The sequence below is a fragment of the Onychostruthus taczanowskii genome, unplaced genomic scaffold, assembly GCF_017590055.1.
Source record: "Onychostruthus taczanowskii isolate IOZ18803 unplaced genomic scaffold, ASM1759005v1 scaffold5, whole genome shotgun sequence".
Classification (NCBI taxonomy): domain Eukaryota; kingdom Metazoa; phylum Chordata; class Aves; order Passeriformes; family Passeridae; genus Onychostruthus; species Onychostruthus taczanowskii.
Genome location: NW_024502568.1, coordinates 6,661,734 through 6,689,187, shown reverse-complemented (window position 1 = coordinate 6,689,187; position 27,454 = coordinate 6,661,734). Strand labels below are relative to the sequence as shown.

General features: G+C 54.3%; 1 protein-coding gene across 1 annotated transcript; it reads left to right on the top strand.

Annotated features, from left to right (window-relative positions):
• The first annotated feature begins 19,862 nt into the window (after positions 1 to 19,862).
• TLX1 (T cell leukemia homeobox 1) lies at positions 19,863 to 25,699 on the top strand. Its single transcript, XM_041415834.1, has 3 exons — positions 19,863 to 20,331; positions 21,947 to 22,148; positions 25,477 to 25,699. The coding sequence occupies exons 1-3, from the start codon at positions 19,863 to 19,865 to the stop codon at positions 25,697 to 25,699; spliced, it is 894 nt and encodes a 297-aa protein (XP_041271768.1).
• The last annotated feature ends 1,755 nt before the right edge of the window (positions 25,700 to 27,454 follow it).

Sequence of the window (27,454 nt, the reverse complement as noted above, 5' to 3'; positions counted from 1 at the left end):
ATCTCTGCATCCAGCACTCGTGCTTGTGCAAGGGCTGTGCCAAGGGCTGAGGGGCGGCACTCGCCTCTGGGGTGCTTGGAGTAGGTCCCCAAAAGGGACAGAGTTGGGGAATGATTGCTGGATGATGCACTCAGCACCCATCCTCTGTTCCCCTCCCTCTCTAAAGGGGATGTGGGGATGGATGCTGTGTGCCCCAGGGGTGTCCCACATAAGGCAGAGCAGGGGTGCTGGTGCTGCTCCTCTCTCTGTGCTGGGAAGGTGTGCTCTTCCCCCTGTTCAGGGAAAGCAGTTGCAGCCATTCCCCATCTCCTGTCCCAGTGGCCCCATTCCTGCCATCCTCTGGTGCTCTGATTGATGCCATGGCTCCTTCCACCAGATCCACCAACAAACACCTGTATCCTCTGCTGCCTGAGCCAACCCCACCAGCTCACAGGGCTGCAGGCAAGAGGGCTTTCTTCTGGTGCCAAACCTCTCCTGCTCAGCTCATGCCAGCAGATTTTGGAGCTGCTTGGTGCCAATGTCTTCTCCAATTAATCTTCCTCCTCCCTGACTCCCCTCCTCACTGGACCACATCTTGGGGAGGATCCATCAATCTCGGAAGTGCCCAAGAAAGCATCTGGAGCTCAGACTAGACTGTGTTCCCCAGCACCTTCCCCAGGTTGCTGGGTAGCAGTGCGGATGTTGTCTTCATATTTGATGGTATTATTAACACAAGGGGGGCGAGGGGGAAGTAAGCACTAATTGATCTGGTAATAAAGTTAATAGAAGCTCTTATGAGCTTGCCCATTAAGAATAATTAAGGAAGGGTGAGTAAGGGGAGGAGGTTGAAGAGAAATCCACCAAGGCTGGGATAGGCTCGCTTGGTGAGGATTTCCAGCTCTTCCACCTCACACTTGGCCTCCACCCCTGAGCCCTCTTCTGTCCCTGATCCCACGGTCTCAGGCAGGTCTAAGTTCTCCATCTGGAACTGGGGCAGCTGAAAGCACAAATCACACAAGCCTTGGGAGGTGTGAGGGTGAGACCTTCCCTGTTGGTACCCAGAAAGGCAAGGGTCCCATGGAAATTTAGCAGAGACCACTACTGGAGAGGGTGCTGGACTTCTTCCAAAGATCTCCCAGCAGAAGGTGAGCATCACTTCTTACCAGGATTTTCAGGGAGGCTGGGAGTGCTCTGGATCAGAGCTGGCTTGGCAGGAGCAGCATTCCTGTGCCAAGCTGCAGACACTGCAGACTCTCCACGTTGGGAAGAACCTTGGGGCATCCTGGGCTGGAGACAGGATGGCTGAACTCTGGCATGGAGAAAAACCTCAACCTCCAAGCCCCTGGTGAATGCAATTGCCAAAAGAATCTCAGTGGGGTCAGGGGTAAACACAGACAGGGCTGCTCCTACAAATGGCAGGGAGGACAGGTGGGATTTCAGTGGCTGGTAACAGGAGGCAACAGGGACGGGTTGGGCTGTGAGTTGGCAGAGGCAGGATCAGCCTGGCCGTGGGACAAGGGGCCACAGGGTATCTGGGGGCAATGGAGAGAAAGTCCCCTGCACCTTCCCTACTCGTGGGACTGCAGGCAGTGTGGCACAGTTCCTGAACACTGGGAGACACTGTTCCCTGCTTTCCCCACCCTGTGGAGCTCGTTGTGTGCTTGGCTTGGTTGATGCTGCCAGCTACCAGCACTGGGCAGGATTCCAGGGAGCTGGGCAGCATATACCAAATAAACAAGGAATTCAGAGGGTGAGTGTGATGCTGCAGCTCAGGCTACACCAGACAGCCAGGTATCCCAGGTTTGCTTTGCCTGTGAGCTGCCCCAAAATGGGACAAAGTATCCCTGGCTCCCAGCAACACAGTTTATTCTTGGCCTGCTCCCAGCCTATCCATCTGCAACCAGCTGGGACATGCAGCCGGAGCGGGGCTGCGGGGCAGGCGGATGTGGGGCTGCTTTGAGTGGCAGGTGGATTTTGCTGCAGGCACTGAAAAGCAGACACCAGGCAGCGGGGCTGGACTGGCTCCCCCCACCACTGCACACCAGCTCTCCCCAGCACTCTCCCTCAGCCCGGACTCTCACACATCTCCCCCGACCTTGGCTTTGCAGCTTGGCTCTGTCCCTCTCTGCCCATGCCTTGAGCACTCTGTGGGTGCAGAGCTGTGCCCATGGGTCTCTGGACAGCCAAACCCACACATGGCATTTATTTCTGTCCTGCCTGTATCACATAAAGGGTGGCTTCACCCTCATGTGAGCAATGTGGAAGCCCTGAGACCCCCGGCTGCAGGGGTAGATGGGCTGGCTTCTCCCACCACTGGGATGCAAGATGGAGCCGGTGCCCAGCTGAGTGTGGGGGACATGGCAGGACCAGCCTGGAGCACCCAAGCCAGCTCAGGGCTGGCTGCATGCTGTGTCCATGGGAGGATGACACCTGCCTGCCCTGGTGCCCCCCAGGCTGACACAGCAGGTGATGCTGTCTGTGTTTGTTTGCTCTGAGAAAAGCAGTGAAAGCAGACCCAGCTGTGCTGCTGTTTGTGGCAGGGCCCTGATGCAGACACAGGACATGGTAAAGAGAGGTGGGATGCCAGTGCTCACTGGAGGGCACCTCCACACCATTTCTCAGGGCATCCATCTCTGTCCATCCTACCCCCACCTGCAGCCCTTCAGTGCCCTGTCTGGAGCAGAAAATCCCATTTTTTTGTGGTTTTGTAGCATTGCCAAGTGATGTGTTGGGTACCAACATGGGAATGGGGACCAGGCTGGTGATGTGACCCTGCAGAGCTCCTTGGACTCCCCTGCCACTTCAGCCTCCGTGACTGGCAGACAGTCCCTGTGAGGAGATCAGTGACATCTTAAAAGCTGCTGCAACACTAGCCGGGTGGAAACACCCATATGCTCTGCCAAGCCCTGGGGAGGGCAGCCAGGGCCAGAAGGCTCCAAATATTGATCATGGCTAGCATGTTCATAGAACATCTTTCAAGCCCTGCCATCGTGGAGAGCCATGGCCAGATGTCCCTGGTTTAAATATCCCGTGGGTAGAAAGAAGTGGTACCTGTTCCTTGGACCTAAATAACTTGAAGTACTCCCCTGTGTCACCCATGGGTGACAGAGCCACTCATTGATACAGCAAGCCCAGCACGTCCCTTGTGACCATGAATCACCTCTGCACAGGGGTGACACCCTTTCCCCACTGTGAATACAGACTGACTGACTAATGGGGCTTGGGACCCTTTGTGGTAATCCAGAGAAGTGATTTACTTTTAATTACCCAAATTAATATGAAAACAGACTCTGCCCAAGAGCCTACAAATAACTTTCTGTGTTCATGGCTTGGGCTAATATAAGCCCTCCCTGGAAGATCACTGGGCTGTGAAACAAGGGCCCAGCCAGGCTGGAGGGGGAGCTGGGGCTGGCCATGCCAGTGAGCAGGGAAAAGCTTTTCCTGCTAGGCAGTCTGTGACCATGGACTCTCCCCTTCTTTTCAATGGGTGCCACAGGCCTGATGCTGTCAAGGCTCTAAAACACATAGTTAAAGCCTCACCACATGGATACAACTCAGTGGTGTCTTTCCTGAATTTTGTGTTACATTGATTATTAAACCTAGATCTGAATAAAGAGGCATTTTGTTGTTGAAGGACATGATACAAGAGGAAGGAGTCTGGCATAGCAACAGCAGAGAGATCAAACACCAAAAAATAGTGTGCAGAGCCAGCTCAGGACTTGGATTCAAACCCCATCATACAGGACACCTGTGATCTTGGCTACAAACCCCCAGTGCTCTCCCTCTTTGCACCCTCCAGCAGATGCAGAAGCATCTCTGTCAGGCTGCTGTTGTTGGAAATAAAACAGGTGGTGTTCATGGAGCACAGGGGGAGCTTGCCTGGAAACCAGTGCAGTCCTGGGCAGGGTGAAAAAGAGCATTTGGAGTCAGCAGTTATCAAATAAGTAAAATAACATTCAGCTTGTAATTAATTAATGTTAATGAAATGTTAGTTATCTAATAATTGTTAACCAAGTCAGATCTTGAACTTTAAAAAAATTTATTTCTAAAATAACTTCTGCCACCAAGCTAGTCCACTCCCATGGCATCAGAGGGCTGGTATGACAAACCTGCAGACTTGTGTGTTGGATGTGACCTAAGAGCCAGCTTTGATGGCTTTGCAGTAAATCTCTGGGATGTCAGTGTGCCTGATCTGTGTGTGTTTAGTTTCTTAACATGTCTGAATCCCATTAAACCTGATTTAGGCTAATATGAGGTGGATCCACCCAGAATGTCTTGCAGTGGCTTGGGGTCTCCATTCAGTCTTGTCTCTGATTTCTTGCTGCCCAGGAGCCCTCCAGCATCTGTAATTGAATGTGAGGTCTTCTGTCCAGGGCTGCACGCTGCATTAATCACCTCAGCCTAATAGAGCCAGGCCAATAGATCTTCCCAGCATGTGAAATAACTCATGTTAATCGTTGCTTGTGATTAATCCTTTTCTCTGTCTTGTACATGAATTATTCAGGATGATGCTGTGGGAAACTGAGGCAAGGAAAGCCATGAGAGAGTCCCGTGGCTGGTCTCGGTCCCCCAGCTGGGAAGGCAGGGTGGGATGCAGTGGGGTTCTGCCTCTGGCCCTGGACACATCCAGTCTGCAGGAGGTGCTTGGCTGGGGTCTTCACTCTCACAGGGGCTGCTGGAAATTAATTGAACAGTTGACAGCCATGTGTTGAGCTCTCTGGGCATCTCCACCTGGGCTTCTCAGGACAGGCTCTCCTCCCATCTGTCTTTGTGCTGGCTGCAGGGCTGTGTCCATCATTGGCGCCACATTTGTTTTGCTGTGGGTATTTCCCTTTAGCCCCAATTACACTCAGGCTTACACCAAAACAAACAAGCCCTGGGATGTGGAGGTACCTGGCTGGCTCAGACAGGCTGGTGCCACGGCTGGCCCCGGGGCTGATAAAGGACCCGTGGTGTCGCTGTGCTGGAGTCTGGGCTTGCAAAATGTGACATGGTTTTTCTTGTCAATTAATCACTGGGGAGAGAGCAGCATCAATTAATGGGTAATTGGCCTGATTTTGGGTCAGGGTTTCCAGGCTGGACTCCTTTTGGCACTCTCTCCACTACAAAAATGAGCATCTGCATTGTAGCACCTGGGTGCAAAGCCCTGGGGGACAAAGTGAAGGGAGCTGTGTGTTGATCCACCAGCGGTGGCAGCCAAGGGGGTTTTCTTGGTTGGGTGGGAATATTAATAACAAATCCCAACACAGGGAAAACTAACACAGCTGGGATGAGGACATGACTGGCCTTGCACTCACCACTGCTGTCTGTGCCCCAGCCCAGCTGGCAGCACGTGTCCAGTCTGAGCCATGGGGTGTTTCAGGACCTGGATGCTTTGAGGTGTTCAGTTCCCTGGGTGGCCCTGTGTGGGGTCAGAAGCAAGGGCTGCTGATTTGTATTTAGGGGTGAATTGAGATGCCTCTAATGCCAGGAAGTGCAAATATTTCTGGTTCACACTTGCTTTAGGAAGGACTGCAGTGAGGTGTCTGCTTGAAACACTTAGTGGAGAAACTGAGGCATCTAAGCAGCTTTCATAAGACAGAAAACTCCTGATAGAGCAGAAAACTTGTAGCCACTTGTGTGGCACTGGGACAACTCCTGGGACATCCTCTCCAGTGTAGCAGCCACTTTGGAGAATGGAGTGTGCCAGTGGTGAGAGCCCTTCCCTTCAGCAGGGAGCACATCCCGGAGTCTGCGGTGACCAGCCTGGGAGCTCTGACACAGGCCAGAGGAGGAGTACGGATGGGAGAGTAATTTGATGCTCTGAGTGTCCAGGAGAGATCCTGCTAGAAATACCCATCTGACACTGCTTGAGATAAAGCAGGGGAGGTGGGTTCACTTTAGCTTATCGGACACATTTCCTCTAGAGAGATCTCCATCAGCTTAGGGAGGAAACTACTGAATTTTTGTCTTTTGCTTCCTGAAATTTTTCAAGGGGAACAAAGATGGTCAGGAATAAAGTGTTTCACTTGGTCCAACTTTGTTAGTGAAAAAGGTTTGTGTTGGAAAGTTTCTGTCTCTGTTTTGTTTTATTACCAGGAAATCCAATTCTTTTTCCCACAATTAAGATAAACTGAAAAATACTGCCTGGAGAATGAGGCGGAAAAGAAATTTTTAAGCTGAAGAAGAGCAAGTGACACACTTGGAAAGCTGTATTTTTCATAATTATCCAATGGAGACAAAGTGAAGCACAAACACAACATGGGAATTTCACATGATATTTCAAAGCTAATTTAATGAAATATCATTTTTCAGGGACAGAAGCAGCTTATCAGAAAGCATTTGCACACATCCTCATCCTTAGGACCTGATCTTCTGCCTCCTGCTGTGACTCTGCACGTGCTGGGGCGGTACAAAGGACATTTTGGATGCCCTCATCCTGTGAAGACCCACAGGGCCTTTGCTTGGTCTCACCTGCTGTGCAAACTGCTTCATTCCTGGCATCTGCTGGGCAGGTTTTGGGCTCTCAGAGCTGCCCTGCACCCCCAGTCTGCAGGAGAGAAGTGGCTCCCAGCCTGATCCTCTTCCCCAGGGCCATCCCCAGGCACTGATGCTCCTCAGCAGGGACCTCTCCTCCAGGCCATCTTCTCTGGGGACCCAGACTCCCTCATCTCCCCCACCTGCAGCAGCAGCTGTGCAGGTAGCAGGGCATGTGAGCAGGATGCTGCGGTGCCAGGCGGGATTCCTGTCCCCTGGCACACACCCAGGGAGCTGTCGTCTCGCCACTGCCATGCTGCTAAGCATCAGGCATCCAACACCACTGCCCCAAAACCCAGCAGCAGCCTCAGAGCATCCACCTGGCAAGCTGCAAGTGTGAGCAAATGCATCATGGTGCACCAGCATCTCATAAAAACTCCTGCAAGGCTGTGAACATGTTAAATAGCAATTTTGGTGCAGCATTGTGCAGGGACCAGGCCCTGGGGAACACAGCCTCCAGGAGCTGGAAGTGCCTTCATCCATTTGACTTTCCAGCTCCTTTTATCATGGATTTTGAAAACATGCCACCTGCTAGTGTTTTGCAAGTGCCCTTTTGTGCCTTTTCTCTGTGAAATGAAGCCCTGGGACAACGCTCTCCCCACTGTTATATGATAAACCGCTTCCATTCACCTTCCTTTGAATTTTTCACCAATCTGCTGATCTGATTCAGTGAAGAGACACTTCTCCAGCCCACCAAGTTTTCTGTTCTTATTTTCAGCTCTGTGTTAACCTGCCCTAATCATTGCTAAATATGAGGTTTGTGTTTGCTGGTAGTCAGTGCATTTCCCCATGGCCTTGGTATTGATGACCACGGTGGCCTCAGGGGTTCCTATGGGCAATGGGCAGGGAAAACAGGCATTGGTCAGACAGAACAGCCTGGGGAGGTATCAGCACCACAGCCATTGCTGGGGTGTGAGAAGAGCTGGGGTGTGCTGGCCTGGTGATGGCCTGGGCCCTTTGCCAGCCTGGCAGCAACCTTAGGTCCCTGGGAAGGGAAGCTTCCAGGGAGTCAGTGACCAGCAGTGCTGGGTGTGTGGCCGGGGTGGGCGGTGTGTTAAGCAGCTGATTGGGGTGGTGATGGATGAGCAAGGTGTTTGGGGCTCATTAATTTCCTGGCAGGGATCAGCTTGTCACATCCTGTAATGCAATCAAAGTGGGAACACATCTCACTCAGGGAACACCAGGAGCACTCAGTCCAGAGGCAGATCACTGCCTTGCAGCATCCTCCAGCTGATACAAAATGCTGTGAGAATTTAGCCCTGCTAAATGCTGGGCATGACCCAGCCTTGGTTTGGTAACCCTCAGCAGGGGTACTGCTCCCACCTGGCTGATTTCTCCTGGCTGCCCAGCAAAGGTGGCTGTGCAGGGGATGTTAGAGCTTAGCTTAGTGCTGCCTTGAAACCCCACCATCCCTGGGTTGCAGGTGTCCTGGGAAGCCTCTGCCCTCTGGAAGTTTGGGTTGCTGAAGCACAGACCACAGCACTGGCTTGGTCACTCTTCCTTCCCCTCCTGTCACCACATCCAGCTTTGGGGCTTGCTGGGATCCCAAGAGCAGGGTCTCAGTTGTTGGACAGGGGCAATTTCCCTGCTCCAGAGGTACTCTGGTGCAGCCTGTGACAGGTTATAGCCAGCACTCTTGCAGCCAGAGGATGCTGTGGGACAGGGCTGCAGTGGGAGGTCAGGACAGATGAGCTTGTGTTCCCTCCCAGCCTGGAACTCCCCAAATCCCCAACCTTCTCTGCAAGAAGCTCTACTTCCTGTCATCCAAAGCACTGGGAGAGCACGGAAACACAAAGATTTAAAAAAAGAAAAAGGCCTCTGTGGTGACAAACATGATCAGCATGGCTGTGAGCCAAGGCACCGCTCACCCACCCAGGGGAGAGCTCGGGGGGACACACACAGCCCCTCCAGCCGGGCCTAGGGCAGGGGGGAGGTTGTTTTTCCGGCTGCAGCATTGTTCTGCAGGACCTGAATAAACACCCAGCCTGGCGCACCCAGGCAAAGGGCACGCTTCCCTCCCAGTGCCTGGAGTCTTCAAGGAAACCCTTTTTTTTCTCTGATTTTGGCTGAACTTTGGAAAACACCTCCACTCCTTGCAGGCAGCAGTGCCTGCACCAGCACCACGGGTCCCTTGCTGCTGGAGAGGGTGGGACCCAAGGCTGGATTCCAGCTCCTGTGCAGACATCTGGGCTCCTCTGAGACAGTCAAGCTCTCTCATCTGCTTCCTCAGAGCCTAACCCCAGCACACGTGTGGGTGGGCTTTAGAAATACTTTGATTCACCCTTTTAATATGACTGATATTCAGTAGTAATTATTTGATAGCCATTTAGTTACTCGTGCAGCTTGTTTGCTACTATTGATTACTTTGGTTTGATGTTACTTGCAGACAGCAGGGAGCTGAGGTCAGGCTCAGCTGCACCACAGTGAGCTGCAGCATCCCAAACAAGGGGAGAGATGCTCAGTGGCATGTCCCCAGGTGGGACAGGACTGGGAAAATGCCACTCTCTGTGCTCATGCAAGGTTTGAAAGCTGCTGGACTTGTGGCCTGCTGCAGCTGGGGAACTGTAGCTGGCCTACTGATCTGTACCTCTGCTTCTGGGGAATTTTCTGTCTCGGAGTTCATTAGCCATCCTGGGGGGTCCAGGACATGGCTGGGATCCACCAGGCTCTCTTGTCCTGGGATGCTGTAACAGCGGAGAGGGCACTGGCAGCAGGGAGCTGGCTGCTTGTGCTGGGCATGGAGCCTGGAGCTGGCACGTTCCCCAGCTCAGCACAGGACCCTGGCTCTGCCTGATGAAGGTCTTGCAGGGGCAGCAGCATCTGATGGGCTCAGGACAGGACCTGAGTCACTCCAAGAGGGGATGGCACCAGGATACTGCAGTGTCCAGGGACAGTGCTGTTCTACAGGCAGCAAAGACCAGCTCTAGAGACATCACCACACAGGAACTGCCAGGACAGGTGTGATGTCAGGGATATAATTTTCCTGTGCCATCCATGACCTTCAGCCTGGAAGAGATGTCAGAGCTTGGAAGCATGTGTGCCCCTCATTTCATCCTGTGCTGAATTAGATCTCACCCCTGTGTAGGAAAGAGCTGCTTTGCTGTGTGGCACTGGTATCACCCAGAGAAGGCAACACACTTCTCTAGGGCATAGGAGTAGAGGAGTGCAGGCTCATGGCCAGAGAGCAGCTTAGCAGCCCATTTTGTGCCTATTATCCAAGGCACTGAGAGGGCTGCAGATGAACTAAGTGCGGGACTAAGTAAATAAAGGATTGACCTTCCACCCCAGGGGCCAGAGGGCAGCTACAAACTAGTGCTAATGTGAAATAGAGAGCCCAAACTTTGCAGACTCTGGAGGAATTTACCCTGGAAGCATCAAAGAAAGCAAAGGACTCATGTATCACCCTGTCTGCATCAACATGGGGGTGATGGCCCTGCCACCCAGAGGAGCAAGCTCTGGCCAGCGACTCTGGGGGGGACTCTGTGTCAGTTCAAGGGCTGAAGCAGAAAAGGTCTGCGGGGAAATCCCTGCCTTGGATGCCTGGGGCTGCTCACACTTCCAGCGTGATGCCCCGTGGGCCGCTCAGCACAGGTGATGTGCTGTGTGTCCCCGTGTCCTGCAAAGCTCCGTGGGGCTGCTGGGTGCTGCGCAGGTGGATGCACCTGGCAGCTGGGGGTTTTGTGGTAACCTCTGTGTGCTGGGAGCACTGAGAAAGCTTGGGCTTTGCAGTACAGAGTTTTCAAAGGACTTCCTAAATAGGGGTCACATCTAAGCGTCTCAGGGTGGGCAGCCAGCATCCCCAGTTACTTTTGACCATATGCAAAGGGCCACACAGAGAGTCATACGAGAGAGGTAGGAGACCACAAGGGATGGACGGGTCAATAGGAGCTGGCAGATGGACACGGCCATTGGAGAAAAGGAAAAAGGAGCAGATAAAGGTGAGAGCTGGAGATCACCAGAGGAGAGTTTTGATTGGGATATTTTGACTGAGTTATTCCAGCTGAGGGAAGTTGAACCAAGGGGTGGATTTGTTATTGCTTTTCTTGCTCTTGTCTTGTCTCAGGGAGAGGTGAGGCCTGTTATTAATAGTTTGAGATGCGTGGGCTGGCACAGAGCGCTTCTGATAAACCTACAGGATCCCCAAATACTCCAAGTCAAGCATTAATTCATTCACAGAACCGTGGCAATGTGCACAAACCTCTCTAGGCCTGTTGCATTACGAAAGTCTGCGAGAGATTTACACCCTGTTAGCAGGACCCATAAACAGTCTGTGTGTTATCTACAGAACAACTGGGCTGCTTTCAGCTCCGCTTCCTATTTTAATTGGTGCCCAGAATTGCTCTTCCTCCCTCACAACTGATGCTATGGTACTGTGCTTGCCTTTTCCATGGTGGAAAAAAAAAATTAAAAAAAAAAATCCCCCAAAGCACCCTGTTAAGAACTTCCACATCTCATTGAGCTGTTATTAATAGGGGATTGTCTGGTGTCACAGCACAGGCATAAAATACATTATCACATAATCTTATTTAGCAAACACTTGTGTTGCTTCGCCCTTGGTAATTGCATTTGGGAGATGCAATATTTATGAAAGGGGAGAAGGAAATGTCTTGACTCATCTCCTATGAGCAGTAAAAGTCCTGGGAAAAAGGGGGAAAGATCTGCTGGGAGGATGAAGGGGAAGTCAAAACTGCTGTTTCCTCTGCAGCAGGTTCAGTGTCCTGTCAAAACTTTTGCTTTGCTGCTGAGCTGCTCCTGGAACTGAGCGGGGCTGGGGAATGATGAGGGTTTTGCACTAGGCTGTGTCGGACCCCAGAGCTCCCCCAGCATCTCTCTGCTGCGAGTTCACTCGCTGCCTTCGTTAGCTCTTATTTCTGGTTGGACCTGCGAGGCTTTTCAGTGACTGCACTCGAAGTTCGGCTCCGAGGATGCTCCTTGCTGAACGGGAAGATGGAGCAGGATTTCTCCTCCGACAGAAATCCCCACAACCAGCCCCGCATTTCTGTGTCAGACCCACAGTCCAAGAGCAGGAGCTGAGGAGAGGAGTTTTGCCCAGGGTACAGAATCTCGACTCTGGGAGCTCAGATCTGTGTGGGCACTTCTCCCTCCATCTCTGAAGCCTCAGCTCCTGCCACTTGCAGATTTGGGGAAAATTTGCAGCAGAGGATGAGCTGCTGGAAGTTGTCTCTGTTTCGCAGGGCATGCTTTAGGGAAAGGAAAAGCTGTCTTGGAAGATTATAGAATGCCTCAGATAGATCCATTCCATCGGAGCGCCGAAGTATTTGTCCCCAGAATTCACAGCTCATTTCCCCACCTACAAAAACCCACGTCCCTTCGTACCCGCGGTGTCCGTGGGTGACCTTGACCGGCCAGCGAGGCACGGTGAGCTCTCCCGGGGTCCCGGGAGCTCCCGCTCCGGAAAGTCGTGGCGGGAGCAATAACACAACGCAGCGAGATTTTGCAAACCCCGGTCCTGTCGGCACTGGCAATTCAAAGCCATTGGTGATCTGCACGGAACAGGGAAACTGGTGTCACCGACTCTCCTTCCCGATTTATGTTTACACACCGTGTTTAATGTTTGTTTTCTGTCGTGCTCTCTCTAAGCTGATTTTCGGCATTCCACTTGCGCAGTCAGAAACATCCGCAGAACCTTTGGGGTGGAGTCGGCTCTGACTTCTCCCCGTGGCCACTTGGTGAAACGAGAGGCTGTAGCACTGGCTATTACAACGAATTACAGGTGGAAAATAAACGTAATACGAAAGTGAAAACTGGAACTAATTGATTAAATTCACAAGTGTGCAGATGACTCCTTGCGTCAGCGGCCGATCGTGTTTAAATACAGATAATCCTCGGCGCTCCCCATCCCCGGGCATCGGTCTCGGGGCGGAACTCGCTGGGCGTTTTTCCCGCGGGGAGCAGGTGGTGCCTCGAGGGGAGGCTTGGGGTTTGGAAAACCCCATGATTTCCTGTTTCTAGGTCGCTTCACCGATTTTATGCCATGGGTAATACCTGTCCTGCAAATGACAAGCGCTGCGGCAAGTTTTTAAGTGCCCTGACAGAATTTGAATGTGTTCTTAAACGTCAGCAATGAGTACAGGTGCAAAAATTAGTTAAATGGTGAGCAGGGTAGACTCCTTTGCTAGGGGACTTTGCCAACTGTTAATTCCAAAAATCACGTTTCAAAATGTCATAAAATAAAAGGTATAAAAACTTCACAAATGTTAACTTCGATTACATACAGTATGTACATGTCAAGAAAAAAATCCTTAGGTCAAAAATTACTATAAGTCATAATCGGTGGTGTTGGAGTTTGTCGGTACTTTCCTTAGGTACAAAAATATTTTCTGTTTATTTACAGACCACATATTTCAGCCCATATACGAATCACCTGTAAGAAGACAAGTGTGAATAAGGAAAAGCGCCCGAGCCCATCGGAGTCTCTTGACTTCGGGGACGGAAGGGACTCGCGGGCAGGGCAAGGACTCGTCCCCGCAGCCACCCACCTGCACGGCGGCTGCCTGGGGGGAACGGGCAGCCCCCCTGCCCGGCCCTCCCCTCCAAAGGCTAATGCAAACAGCAGCAAATTAGATTTAAGTTTACCCATTGGTTCTATCATAATTTGTATTTGCTTTTTGCGTACTAATTGACCTCGGGGAGGGGAAAAGAGGGAGGAAATAAACAAACAAACGCGAGGATTTACCGAGGAGGGTTTTGAGGTTTTTAGAGCTAAGCCCGTAACAATGTTTGCAATAATTAAGACCATTATTATCGGATCTTCTCATTCATTAGTGAAAGCTACTCTGTTAGCGGAGCCGGCAGGGCGGGCCGCTTCCCGCCTGCCCGGCGTTGGGAGCTGCCTGCGCCCCTGCCCCCGAGGGCGGCTTTTAAGATGGGGGGGCCGGGAAGGGGAGAGACACAAATCTGTTGGCAAAACAGGACTTTGTCTGGTGGGGAAAAGGCCTGAGGCTCGGGGCGGGGGGCAGACAAAGAGGCCGCCGCTTCCCCGGCGGGCGAGCAAACAGGGCAGCTGCCGGCAGCCGGGGCCGGCGGCGGCGAGCAGCCCCCGTGGGTGAGGGGCAGCCCCAGGATCGGGCCATATCCCGATTGCCATCCTCTGTGTCGCGAAGGGCCTGGCTGTCGCCGTGGTCAGAATTTCTCGGAGCTGGGGAGACCCAGCGGGAGGCTGCGGGTGACCAGCCCAGTCTGCTCCCTCGCCGCCACGGCGAGTGTAATTAAACCGTGAGTTAATAACGGGGCAGAGCCCCGGTGTCCCCCACTGCCGTCGGTGCCCTCGGGGGTGGCGGCCAGACGCCGTTCATTACAGAGGGGCTGGTGCGGGGCGGGTGGCCAAGGGGACGGGGCTAATGGGATTACACGCATTTCTGCACGGTGGAGAGAGGGGCTGGTGCCGCAGGACCAATAATTTATTGGCAGATGCTCCTCCGGCAACCGGCGACACTGAATATTCATGGGGCGCCGCCGGGCACGGCGGGTCCCATCGGCCACCACCCCATTTCCTCCCCTCCGCGGGTACCCCCGTCTGGGGAGGATCCGCAAGGACGAGAGACCCCCGGCCTGTTGCGTGGAGCTGGGCAGCCCCAGGGCCGCGAGAGGCGGGAGGCAGAGGAAGGTGCGGGTCCTTCTGCTTGCGCCCACAGGTGCCATGAGTCGTGACCCTGCACATCCCGCTGCTGAACCCTTTTTCTCCAAGAAGCCAGGGGCTACAGGAGGGTGAAGGGGCAGTTTGCGGACTGCTCCAAATACTTATTTTTGGTAGATAACTACTGCCCCGGGAGATGTTGACAGAGTGGGGAGCCGGCCCCGCCGTTCCTTCCCCGCCGTATTAACTCGTAGCCCCTCGGTCGTTTGTAACCATAAAGGGGAGAAATATCGTTGCGGGTGAAGTTCGTGCGATGCTGCGGCTCCCGCTGCGCCGGGCACTTTATACTCATTAAGTGCAGCGGCGCTAAGTCATTACTGTAATAAGGAGTTATGCTGAATGCACGGGACCACGTTTCCAAAGCCATAAATTACAACTGTCAGTGCGTATTCGGGGGATCAACAGAGCTGGGAGTAATTATTTACAGCGTGCTTTATAGAGCAATTAAAAATTCCCCAAATGGTGTTAATTGCTTTTAACGCTCAAGAAGCGCAGGCCGCCCTTCCCGCGGACCGTGAGCCCGGGAAAAGGCGCCGCCGTCCGTGCGGGCTCGGGCTCGGTGGGAGATGCGGAAAACGAGATTTCCCGTTGGGAAGCCCATGGCCCCGCGGGAACCCGGCTGGTTGGTGCGGGGGTCGTCCTGCTTCTCTATCGGCGTCTGTCACGACCCTTGTGGTATAATTTAGTGCGGGCGCAGCGCTGAGGGATAGAGCCCCGACGGCAGCGGAGACCGCGCCGTCCGGTCCTGGGAGAGGCGAGGGACGCCCGACGGGGCCGTCTTGGTCCCGGGGCTCTGCCTGCAGCCCCCGCTAGCAGCCCGAGCTCGCACCGGCGCCTTCGCCGTAATGGATTTCACAGGGGCCGCGACGGGAGAGAAAAGAGCTGCGGGAGGTGATGGACGCGCAGAAAGCTGGATAACACTCGAGGTGGGGAGGCCCCGGCGCAAGGAAGCGAGGCAGGGATGGAGTCGGGGCGCACCCTTCTGCTGAGGGGGGTTTGTCGCCGCGCACCTGCTCGCAGCAGAGCCCCTCACTCTCCTTTCAGCAATAGAGAGGATTTTATAGGTGCTGGAAAACACCGCTCGAAGTGCAGTTTTCGGACCGAGCCCAATGGGCTTTGCTGGGATCTTGCCAAGGTCCCAGACACATCACTTTTGTCCCCGGTCCCCTCAGGAGAGCTTGTATTTCGCAGCGGTGTCCCGGCCAGCAGCTGCGAGGCCGGGAGGCAGCTTGCGATGCCAAACTCCCGGGAGCCCCGAGCTGCAAAGGAGCTCAGGGGCCAAGAGGAGCCCCGGCAAGCCAGCAAGGCGGAAGAAAAGGGGAGTGGAGGGTGGAGGTCAGGCCCTGGCTGGGCTGCTCCTCTCTGCTAGCAGGAGGCAGATGCACACGATCAATGAGAGAACCTGAGAAAGGATCCCTGGGCACTTCGTGGGGAGGGAGAGCCTTGTGCATCAAGAAAAAAACCCTCATCTTAATTGTTATTTCCTAGCATGGATATAAACTGGGCCCTCAACCCTCATCTGGGGCAGGATTAAAACACCATTTTGGAAATGAACTTGTCCCAGCAGCTGTTTGGGGTAGATGAAGGGGGACAAAAGTTTCAAGGCTTGCAGGAATATGTATAGTGGTTGTGAATACCTGAAAGAGGTGAGATGCTCTGGAGAAGTGGAGGCCAAGGACTTCCTGGGCTTCCTTAAATTATGAATTTTGCAGCAACTTAGTGAATGTGTCAGCTCCTGCACTGGAGGCTTTCTTCTGCCTCCAGGGAGGTCTGACCCACCTTATTGGTGTTTCCCACGAAACAGGATTTCTCTGTACAGAAGAACTAAGAACTAAAGCAGCAGTTTGGGGAAGCATCTGGGAATGACTATCTCCTGGCTCTACCTAGACAGTGATATCTGAATTATTTTTGCAGGGCCTGGCATTTAGAGTCCTAGCAAAGAGTGACAAACCCAGCCCTCAGCAAATGGAAACATACTGGCTGCAGATGCAGGCAGAGGCAGCTGGGCTGGGGTGCCTCTGGCCCCCACCCCAGGGATCCATTTGTAGGCTCACTGGATGCATCTCAAAGTGGGTGCTGGTCTTTGCAGACTCTCCTGTTGGGATGTGAGCCTGAAAGCACCAAAACTGACCCTGACATGTATCTGTGTGTGAGCTTGCAGCATGGCCTCTTTGGCCTCAGAATTAGGGAGGGAAAAACAGTATATTAATTGACAGGACGTTTCCAGAGCCTTGTGCTCTACAGTAGTGCTCAAGCCACAGCCCTAGAGAGCCTAAGGAGAAACTGAGGCCAGGAGCAATTTATACTGGAAATCTCAGCTGGGTGTTGTCCTGGAGCTTAGATGTGCAGTGGCCAAACTTCCAGAGCCAGGAGCTGTGTAGCTCTTTTAAGGATATGAGTGAAGTGTGGCTTGTACAAAGAATAAATCCTAGGGCAATGCATCATCCCCAAACTCACCAATAATTCCCATTGATTTCCAGAAATTTTGAATCTTTGTCAGGACCTAGCCCTGCCTGCTCTTCTCCTTTGTCCTCACTGGGTGCTGGATGAAGGAATTCTGACTTACCTGTTATCTCTTTCCTGGCAAGTTTTATTGCCCCAAAGCCTCTACCTTGTGCTCAGCAGCTGGGGCTGTGACCCTCACTAACCAGACTGGATCACTGGTGATGACCTTGTGATTTCTCGAGGCCAGTCCCTCTGGGGCCTCCAGCATCTGCTCAGTCTGGGGGATCCCTGGCACAGGGGAGGCCAAGAATTTTTCTGGCATCAACTGGGGCATTTGGGATGTGCTAGTGGCATCAGGCAGCTGTGTTATTTACTGGAGGGGGGCATCTCCTGGGTATCAGGACTTGGCAGCAGATCTGCATCCCTCTGGGTGTCAGAGCTCACTGTCAGGGGACTTTGTGGCACTGTGCAGGAGTGGCATGGCATTTTTATTGCTTCCCTGTGGAGACAACCTGACATGCTCAGGGCAGGTGAGCAGACTCTGCCCCACATCTCCTGTGTGACAAGGGGCAGGAGAAGAAGCTCAGGCATATCCTGAGGAAGGGGAAAGGCAGCTGCAGTCCTGTGGGACAAGAAGGCCCCTGCCCGAGGGCAGCCTCCCAGCCCCGGCTGGCCCCAGCCCTCACTCCCTCCCTCCTCTCCCAGCTCCTCCTAACCACAAGGACTTTGGTTGATGGAGCTGGCGCCAGCGAGTTCCCTGAAGAGTTCAGAAGTCAAGAACTGAGGCAGGTACTGGGAGGGGGGGGAAATCTGACCCCAGCAGGCAGGCAGGGCTGGGTGGTGGTGGGGGCAGGCTGGCTGGGCACCGGCCGGGCACGGGGCCGAGGGGTGGCTGTGGGTTGCTGCTGCCGCCCGCTGTCTCCACAGCCTTCCATGTGGGGCTGTGGTGGTGGGTGTGGTGATAGCTGGGCTACCACAGCAAGGCTGTGGCTTGGCTGAGGGTGGCAGGAACCCACAAGCACTGGTGTGTCAGTGTGTGTGTCTGGGGGTGTCTGAGCACACAGGAACGGGGGTCTGTTGCTGCCTGTTGTGGGAGTGACTGTGGGTGTGCGTACACACAGCTGTGAAGGTGTGCACGAGGACGTGTGTCAGAACTTGTGTGTGAGGGGGGTTGTAACTGCGAGTGTGTGGGCATTTGAATAAGAGCACAAACGTAGGTGTGTGTGCAAGAGAATGTGTGGGACTGTGAGCATGGGTGTTTGTGAGCTCATGAGGGTGTTTGTGAGCTTGTGTGCAACACTGGGAATGTGAGGATGGGGATGGGATGATATAGCTGGTGATGAGTGAGGTGTACCTGAGAGCACAGACGCGTCTACTTTCCATGCCAGTGCCGTTTGTTTTGTGTGGGGGATACCCCAGAGCAGGCTGTCCTGTTGGGTCCCCACGGTCCCTTGTGGGCACTAAACCACGGGCACTCTGAAGACCTGAAGGGCAGCCTTTGCCCCAGGAGGGAGGAGGGGGCCTGGAGGGCCGGTCGCGGCCCGTAGCGGGAAGGACAAGGCGGGCAGAGCACAGACTGCCGGGTACAACCCTGACACCGCGCCGGGAGCGCTGGGTCGCACTGGGCAGCGCCGGTCGGCAGCAGCGGGAGGCCGGAGGCGAGGAGACGGCAGTGCCCGGTCCCACCGGCGGCTCTGCCCCCGGCCCGGCTGGGCAGAGCAGGCACCGACGGCCCAGGGCCGCAGCAAGTTTTACAGAAATTGCAAGAGCGGCTTTCATTTTCATGTTGTTTTAAACTTTTAAAATAATTCTGGTTTTTTTTTTTTTTTTTTTTTTTTTTTTTTTTTTTTTTTTTTTTAAATGGAAACACTCATCTCCCCGCATTGTTGTTTTTTTGTTTTGTTTTGTTTTGTTTTTTTTTTTTAATGGAAACACTCATCTCCCCGCGGGCAGGAGCGGGAGGGGACGGCGGCAGCAGACGGTGGGGCCAGCAGTGGCGGGTGCCCTGTCAGCAGTGTCCGCTGTCCCGTGGGGCGCAGCTGGGGCCTGCCATCGTCCCGGGGAAATGAGCCCCTCCCCGGCTCTCCGGGGGAAAGTGTGCTTCAGGAGCCCCTCGCCTCCTCCCATCCCTCCCTTCCACGGGTCCGGGCACTTGCGGGGTGCCCTTCTCAACGTCCCCATGTCCCTGCTCTGGGGTCTGGTGCTGGGAGAGCAGCCTCCTCCGCGGCTTTTTGGAAGGCGCTGACTTTTGAAATTGAGAACACTCTTCCGGAACAAAGGGGCACGGCGGGTCTGGGACCCCACCAGAAGGGGATCCTCCGGCTTCAGCCCTCGCTCGGGATCAGCCTAGGCTTGAGTCTCCTGGGGGCCTGGCAGCCAAGATCCCCCTTCCCAGCAGTCTGCAGCCACAAACTTCGGGACCAAACAATCCCGTTCTGCCGTCCGGTATCAGCCACTATTTCACCCCCAGTGCCCTGCGCTTACCCAGCGCTCACTTTATAAGGCCGGGAAGGGCGGTGATTTTTTTTTTTTTTTTGGTGGGGTGGGGGTGCGAGAGGGGGCTGGGGAAGAAGAAACTCCTCTTGTGTGCTCTTCTCTGCTGTCATTCACTGGGCTGCTCTCAGCATCCAACCAATGGAGAGTGAGGGCCTGCAGCAGTAGGCCCTGGGTAGGGTGATTGATGGGCAAGCGGGGCGGCGGGCGATCGCACTCACAATCCGCCGCGCTCCGCTCCGCGGGGCTCCCGGCTCCCCACCGCCCGCCGCGGCGAGGGGTCCCCGGGGCACCCTTGTGTGTGTGTGTGTCCGTGCGTACGTCTGTGTGTCCTGGGTGAGAGGCTCCTGACGTGTCTTGGTACATGGTGGTGCTGAGTCTCATCGGAGCGGGACCAGTGTGCGCGGCTGGGGTGTCGCGTCTCCGCTCCTGGACGCTGTCGGGTGTGTTTGGCGCGGTTGTGTCCCCGGTGTCTGTGTCCTGCGCCGCGCTGGGCACTGCTGTCGCGTCCCGGGCTGCGGGGGTGTTTCAGTCTTGTACCTGGGCTGCGCATGGCTGTGCTGCTGTGTCTTCGTGCTGAGCGTGTGGCTGCCTTGTCCCGGCCTTGCGTGGCTCTGCTGGCGTTTCTTGGGGTGCTGTGCCGTCGTGCTATGGGACTGAGCGCGTAGCCGGCGTTCCCCGCTCTGCGCGGCCCCGTTGCCGGTTTCGGGGCGGTGCGGGCTCTGCTGCCCTGCCCGGGGCGGAGGTCCGGCCCCGGTGCCCGAACGGCGGCATGGAGCACCTCGGGGCTCACCACCTGCACCAAGGGCAAGCCGAGCCCATCAGCTTCGGCATCGACCAGATCCTCAACACGTCGGAGCCGGGCAGCTGCATGGTGTCGCACCCGCGGCTGCAGGACTCGGCGGACTACGGGCTGGGCTGCATCGTGGGCAGCGCCTATAACACGGTCACGGGTGGCTACGGGGCGAGCGGCGGCGCGGCCGGCGCCTACACCGGCACCTCCTGCAGCATGGGCGGCCTGCCCGGCTCCTACAACGTGAACATGGCGGTGAGCATGAACGGCAACACCTTGAGCTCGGCCGGCGGGGTGATCCGCGTCCCGGCCCATCGCCCCGTGGCCGGCGGCGTCCACCAGCCTCTCTCCGCCGCCGTGCCGGCGGTGAACGGCATGAACAGCCTCACGGGGCTCACCTTCCCCTGGATGGAGAGCAACAGGCGGTACACAAAAGACAGGTTCACAGGTGAGTTGCGCCACCGGGACCCCGCTTCTCTCTCTGCTCCCGCCGCCCCGCTTCCTCCCCCGCCGCCCGGCCTCGGCGCTACAACCGGTGCCCACAGGGGCACGCAGGATCCAGCCGGGGATCTCTCCGCCCGGGTGGAGAAAGCAGCCGGGATGGTCCTGAGAAGTTGGTCAGGGAAGAGGCCACAAGCAAGACAGGGTGGGAAATGAGGCGTATCCAGTCCCCCCTAAATGAGTTGTGTTTCCTTTTGTTTGTTTGCTTTGATATTTTGGTTGGTTTGATTGTTTGTATATGTGAGGTTTTATGTTGTTGTTTTAGTTCCTTTTAATTTATTTATTTGTTTGTTTGGTGTAAGTTTTTTTATATTTTTTTTCCCCCGCGATACGGGTCGGCAAAGGCGGGCAAGGAAGAAAAGGGATGGTAAACTCCGTACACGGCCTCCCGCGAGCCCCGGGCACGGCTGCCCAATCCCTGCCGCCCGAGCCAGCACCAGGGGAAACTTTCCTTCAAAACCGACAGTGGTTTGGGAAGCTCGGCCCGGCCGGCGGGAGGGCAGACAGGCGGCCCCGGCCCCGGCCTGTCCGGGAAGGCCGTCCCGTTGTCTTTCTTAACTGGGCTGGCTTTCCCCGGTTGCGGGTTTCGGCTCAGGCTTTTTTGCCCCCAAAAGTCACTTTTTGCACACCCGAGCAGAGCGGGGCTCGGGCTAGAGCCGCTTCCCGGCCTCGCCACTGTTTGTAGGTGTAGCTGGGCTCGTCTTCGGCACTAACAAAGCATAAATTCGAACAACGAAAAGAAATAAATAAAAAAGACGCAAACAAACGAACAAAAGAAACGAAATCACAATGGGGAAAAATCAGCGCCGCTTCCCGACGGCGGAAACCGAGGCCCGATTTTTGAAAGTTCCCGTTTAATTTCGATCCGATGGCTCTGGGTTTGGGCACGGCCGCGGGTGGACGAACGGGCTGTTCCCCAGGCAAGCACCTGACTGAATTTCACTCAATTTGTTCTTGGCTTAGACATAATGTGATTTTTTTTTTTGAGTTGGGAAAAAAACCCCAAACCAACCAACCCAAACAAAATTTAAAGCAAAACAAAAAAATAGCAAACAAACAGAACAACAAATCTTAACTCCAGTTTCCAGTCCGGGACTGTACTTTCCATGTACGAGGCGCTGGGGTCGGGGCCATGGGGTTACCGCCGCGCCTAAACGAAATTATCCCGAGCCCGCTTGGCACGGGGCGCGGAGCCCGGCCCGGCGCCAGGACCGGCTGCTGCTGCTGACCCTCCGTTCCCCGGCGGGCACTTGGCCGGGCAAGCGTCCACCTTCCCCTCCGCCGGCGCCGAGCGGTGCCCGGCGGGTTCCCGCAGCGCCCAGGGAAGGCGGCCGGGCCTTCCCGGTACGCGGGGCCGCCGCCGCCGAGTTTTCGCAGCTCGTGCGTGGGTGTCGGCGGGGCCGCCGCGGCTTCGGAGCGGTGGGGGGTGGTCCCCAGCCCAGCGGCCGGGAGACGGAGCCCCTCTGCTGATGTGTCGCTGCTTGCTTCTTTGCCTCTCATCCCCCCTCCTCCCGTGTCCCCCCCAGTGGCCCTCTCACCCTTCACTGTAACACGCCGTATAGGTCACCCCTACCAGAACCGCACGCCCCCCAAGAAGAAGAAGCCGCGCACCTCCTTCACCCGCCTGCAGATCTGCGAGCTGGAGAAGCGCTTCCACCGGCAGAAATACCTGGCCTCGGCCGAGCGCGCTGCCCTGGCCAAGGCCCTCAAGATGACGGACGCCCAGGTGAAGACCTGGTTCCAGAACCGGCGCACCAAGTGGAGGTGAGGGACCGGGGGTCTGCGAGGACCGGGGCGGGGCAGTCCGGCGGGGACAGACCTTGCTGCCAGCAGCTCTGTCGGGAGCATTGATGGCAGCTCCGAGGCGTGCAAGCCCCGTGTGTGCGTGAATGTGACGGTGTGTGTACACGTGTGTGTGTGTGCCTGCGGTGTGTGCACACCTGCGGGCGTGTGTGCAAGCAGGACACGCGTGTGTAACTGCACGGTCAGTGTGAAGGCCACGCGTGCCCGTGTGTGCCCGCACGCAGTGTGTGTGTGTGTGTGTGTGTGTGAGCGTGCACGGGGGTGTGAGTGCAAAGCACAGCCCCGCGGCGCGGTGTGTGCTGGCCCGGCATTACCTGGTGTGAGCACACCGGACCTGCGTGCAAAAACGCGTGCGGGTACGCCACGGGGATGAACGTGTGTGAGCACACACGAGTGCAGTGGGTGCAGTCAGTGTCACCAGAGGGTGCGGAGGCTCCTCCGCGGCAGCGGCGTGTGGAGCTCCCGGCCTGGGGCTGTCGGAGTACCGGGCTTTGCACAGCGCGGAGATTTTCGTCCCCGCGGGGTTCGCTGCGCCTCCTTGCCCAAACGCTTTCTTTTTGTTCTGCTGCCGGGCGTGCCGCTAAAGCGGGAGAGGAAGAAAAGGCTGGGCTCACACGGAGCCTCCAGGGCCCCGTCGCAGTGACCCTGCCCCTCCCAAGCTGCACGTTCCCGGCATGTTCCCTTGGGAGACACCCCAGCCCTGAGAACACCTCCTGCCCTGGGCTGGGTGCTGACCTGCTGGGTGCTGCGCACTGGGTGCTGGAGGGCAGGCAGGCAGGCAGCTTCTTCAAAATGGGGGAAAAGGACTTCCTCAGAGTCTTCCCAAGGATTAACAGGACAGTGATTGCCTGAGTATGCTGGGGTTGGGTAAGAAATGGGGGTCAAGGAACTTGAAACCAAGAGGGGGTGTGAATCCTCAACCCCAGTGAGTTCTTCCCTAGAGAATCCATGGTAGTGCAATTCCCCAACTGTTTGGAAGTCTCTAGCTAGAGTGATCTCTGTTGGCCAGAAAAAGAATCCTGGAGGAGGAACAGTCCTGCTGTGGCCTGCAAAATGGGGTCAGCTGTGTCTTCTAACCAGGTTTCCTAAGGAAGTGAGGCAAATCCATCTGTCAATACTCTTTGCGTCTGTTGGCTAAATTCAGCCTCTTTTGGCAGAAGTGCAGAGGATACAAACCTATTCACGTGTTTTACAAAAAATAGCTGGGTAAAGAGAAACTAAATCCTGCTTCTGCCTAAGGGAGAGGCTGCAGCCAGACCTCAGCTGTAATATTAGACATGGGAGAATCTCTGGCCTGAGCCAGAGGGACACAGGCGTGTAAGTTCTGCTTGTATGCGTCTGTGCCTGCTGGCGTTGTGATGGAGATATGGGTGCCCCTGGCTGATAGCACATCCAACTTCCTGCCTCAGGGCCCTCCACTGGGCAGTGGGCTCTGAGTGGTTCCTGGGGCACTGAGAGCTGGAAGGAAGTGCTGTAGGCTCAGCCTGATTGAGGCAGTGGGAAGTATCTGAGAAAATAGAGTTGCTATAAGCCCTCTGAGCAGTTTAACTGCTTGAACACAGATTAGGGGGAAGAGTCTTGCCCCTGCCCTTTGCCTAGCTGTCTCCGCTGCAGGGAGGTGGCTGTGTGATCCCCTCCTCAGATTTGGGCTCTTGCTTTAGACACAGCTCTTTCCAGGCAGGTATGAACCTGGAAATCCCATTCTGATGTGAATCCATGGCTAGACCAGCTGCTTGCAGCAGGGAGATACTTGGGGGCAAGGTGATCACAGCCATGGTACTTCTGATCACCCTGGACTTGGGGCTCCCTCCCTCCCTCCCCCTGGAGCATCTCCTCGTTGTGCAGGGAGTCATTAAATATTCATTGAGGCAGAGAACAAGCTGCTCCCTGGGTAGGTGCAGCTCTGAGCCCGCTCTTCCCTGGATGTTTGATGTGAGATGTTGACACACTGATTAGAACAGGGACTGAGCTCTGAACTACCTGCTCCCAGCAGGGAACACTGGCCACGTATCTGGAGGCTTGGGTGCCCAGAGGCCCATTGCTGGCATCCAAGTCCCAGCCTGCTTCCCCCTTGGGAGCCAGGGACCCCCGCCCTGTGCTCTGAGATGCCACTGTGGAGATCAGAGCTGCCACTTCCAATTCCCACGGCCAGAGGGGATGAGACATCTCACATCGCTCCTGAGCCGCTAAATTAAAAAGCTGCCATTTCCTGTGTCGCTGGTCCACTGAAGCTTCTGAGAGGATGTCAGCTGAGCCTGGGAGTATAAGGGAGGGAAAGAATGCTTTGGGAATCATCCTGGGACTGGCATGTGAGTTGCTCCCACATTTTCTCAGCAGCATCAATAGAGGTGCCAGGTGAAGTAGGGGTGAGTGCAAGCTGCAGACTTTAGACTGACCTGCCATCCAAGCAAGCAGGAGTGGGGTTTCCACTGTGGATATAAGAGGATTCTGGCTATTTCTACCCATCCCATTCTCTGTTCCTAGGCAGCCTAGAGCCAGGGCCCAACCAACACTGGAAAGAGCCCCTTCTGACCCCCTAACACCCTCTCCTTGAGGATCACCTCTGCTGATGTCATACCAGGCAGACACATGTCCAAACTGTTCTGAAAAATGCTGTCATTCACCCTTTTCAGATAGTATACTCTGTGCTTTGATTTTTGTTACTGCTAAAAAATGTGTTTCTAGTGTTTAGCTGAAATTTTGCTGCCTGCATTGGAAAGTTTTTGTCTTCTTCCAAGCTCTCAACAGCTGGTCACCGCAGCGTGGCAGACAAGGTGGCAAACCTGGATGCTGGAAGGGGACGTCCAGGGTGACATTGCCCATCTCCCAGCTGTGTGGCACTGCCAGTCACTGTCTCATCTCACCCTGTGCCATGCTTCTTCCTGGGGTTTTGCATGCTTGGCTCTTGCTGTCAGATACCAGAGCACGTTTTCAGGGGATTGCAACTTTTGCAATGCTGTTCTGTGGCACTTTGGGTGTTTTGTCCCTGCTTGTTTTTTTTCCTGTGAGCAGAGAGTAATCCAAAGCTGTGGGCTGCTCCCAGCTCTCTTTGATCAGAGCAGTGCTTTTACTGAGACCACTAAGAGAGACAGAGCCAGTCTATGGCATTTACTGAGATTTAAATACCAGTTTATGGGATTTGTGTAGGGAATGTGGGACCATGCCATGGCAAGGCACCCTCTTTTCCTACCCCTGCCCTCCCACATCATGAGCACCCAGCACAAATTAATCTCTGGAGACACCCTTCCCTTGCTTCCCCAGGCCCCCCTAATGGCTCCCTCTCTCCTAGGAGGCAGACAGCGGAGGAGCGGGAGGCTGAGCGGCAGCAAGCAAACCGCATCCTCATGCAGCTGCAGCAGGAAGCCTTCCAAAAAACCATCAACCAGCCCATCCAAGCAGATCCCATCTGTGTCCACAACTCCTCTCTCTTCGCCCTTCAGAACCTCCAGCCTTGGTCTGATGACTCCACCAAGATCACCAGTGTCACCACTGTCGCCTCTGCTTGTGAATAATCTGGCACCCACTGGTGGCACCTACACCTTCTACTGGGGGGCTGTCCCCAGGGGGACACGAGGCATCCTTGGTAGGACATGTAGCAACTCTGTTTCTCCCCGAAGAGGGCTGGAACTTCCCTATCCTCTGGCCACGTGCATCCTATGTATCCAGCTGGGAAAGCCCTCCACAAGGAACAAAAAGAAGGAAAGTCATCCCAAAAACTCTCCCTAGCCATGGAGTTGCTGGAGCAGCAATGCTGTTTCACCTCCCCCCAACCCCTTTGTTCTCTTGAAAGTCTCCAGTGTCGACCCTGAACTTGCTGACGTGCTGCCAGAAAAAAGCCCAGCCCTGACAGACACAGCCGCTGGTGATCATCCAGCTGGGGAGAGGAAAACTTCCTTAGGATTCTACTGGCGGCAGTGCAAAGTCTATATACACCCATATATATATGTATATCTATATATATCTCTATATAGATATATATAGGTATATGTTTTGAACTGTTGGCTTGAAAGAAAAGGAGAAGGCTCCCTGGGAAGCACGTCTCTGCTGTGAGACTTCTTGGGTTGTCCGCACCGGAGACATTCGGGGATGCAACAAATGGAGGAAACAGCAGCAATTTCTGCTTGTGCCAGATGGGAACCCTTCAGATCTCACCTCGCTGTCTCTCCTCCCCTTTTTCATTAATTTTTTCTTGCGAGGGGGAAACAAGAGAAGGATCTGACAGACTCCTGAGGACGGTAAATATGATATCTCAATTGTATGAAGAGCCCAAACAGTCCCTGGCTGCCACGGACTCTGTGCCCATCAGCGAGTATTTTAATAACGAGAAGATCTGGGTGGCAGTTTGTGGGGGTAATGCAGTTTCTTTCCATGGAATATTTCCATATAATTTGCAAAATGTTGTCCAATGTTTTATTTTATCAGTTTCCCATTAGAAGGCAGTTCCTGACAACAAAAAATCGATTTCACTCTCAGATGTTCAACTTAGTTGTTCATTTAATTGTACCAAGAGAATGAGACAAAATTGAACAAAGCACTTCTAGCAAATGCCGGGAATATATAGCTATATATATATATAAACAGTATATATTTTTCAGTTACTTATAATCTAAAACAGCACTGCCAATTTAAGCAGTTAGTACAAACAAGCAACCAGAAGACCTATTTTCAGTGAGATTTTTAAAGGCATTCGTTTGTTTGCTTTTTTTTTTTGTTGTTTTGGTTTTTTTAAGTTATGCACTTACAAGGTGTTTTATGTGTATTCATTTTATAAAGTGCTTGTGTAATTTATGTGGAAATGAAAAAGAAAATAAAAAATCTCCAGGGTACTGAATAAATCATTTAAAGCCTTGCTGTTCCCTGTCTATTAGTTCCCCAAGAGGAGACAGCATATCACAACTACTGCTGAAGCCTGTGCTATTATTTTTAAAATAAAACTACAGTTATCATTTCCATTTGACTTTGCTCAGGTCCACTTGGCTTTGGAAGCTCCAGATGTAATATGCTGTGTTTTAATCCCTGGTCCTATAAACATTTTCAGGCTTCAACCCAGCAGTGCATTTAGTGCTTGCTTTAATCGAAGCCTTTCTGTGGGGGCTTGCTGGGGGTGGCAGGGGCTCTGCAGGGGCTTAGCCTTAAACTTATCTGGAATAATTTATTGAATAAGACCTTGGAATGAGGTCTCACCTGGGCTGAGGCAGATCTACAGATATTTGTGTCTGAAACTGAATATGGAAAGGGGAATTTGAGTATAAAGAAATGTGAAAGAG

What these genes read in the sequence shown, in the direction of transcription:
- TLX1 (XM_041415834.1), top strand. Translation starts at nt 19,863, where the DNA reads ATGGAGCACCTCGGGGCTCACCACCTGCACCAAGGGCAAGCCGAGCCC. An exon ending in CACAAAAGACAGGTTCACAG is followed by an intron (nt 20,332 to 21,946) that starts GTGAGTTGCGCC and finishes CACGCCGTATAG; the next exon opens with GTCACCCCTACCAGAACCGC. An exon ending in AACCGGCGCACCAAGTGGAG is followed by an intron (nt 22,149 to 25,476) that starts GTGAGGGACCGG and finishes CCTCTCTCCTAG; the next exon opens with GAGGCAGACAGCGGAGGAGC.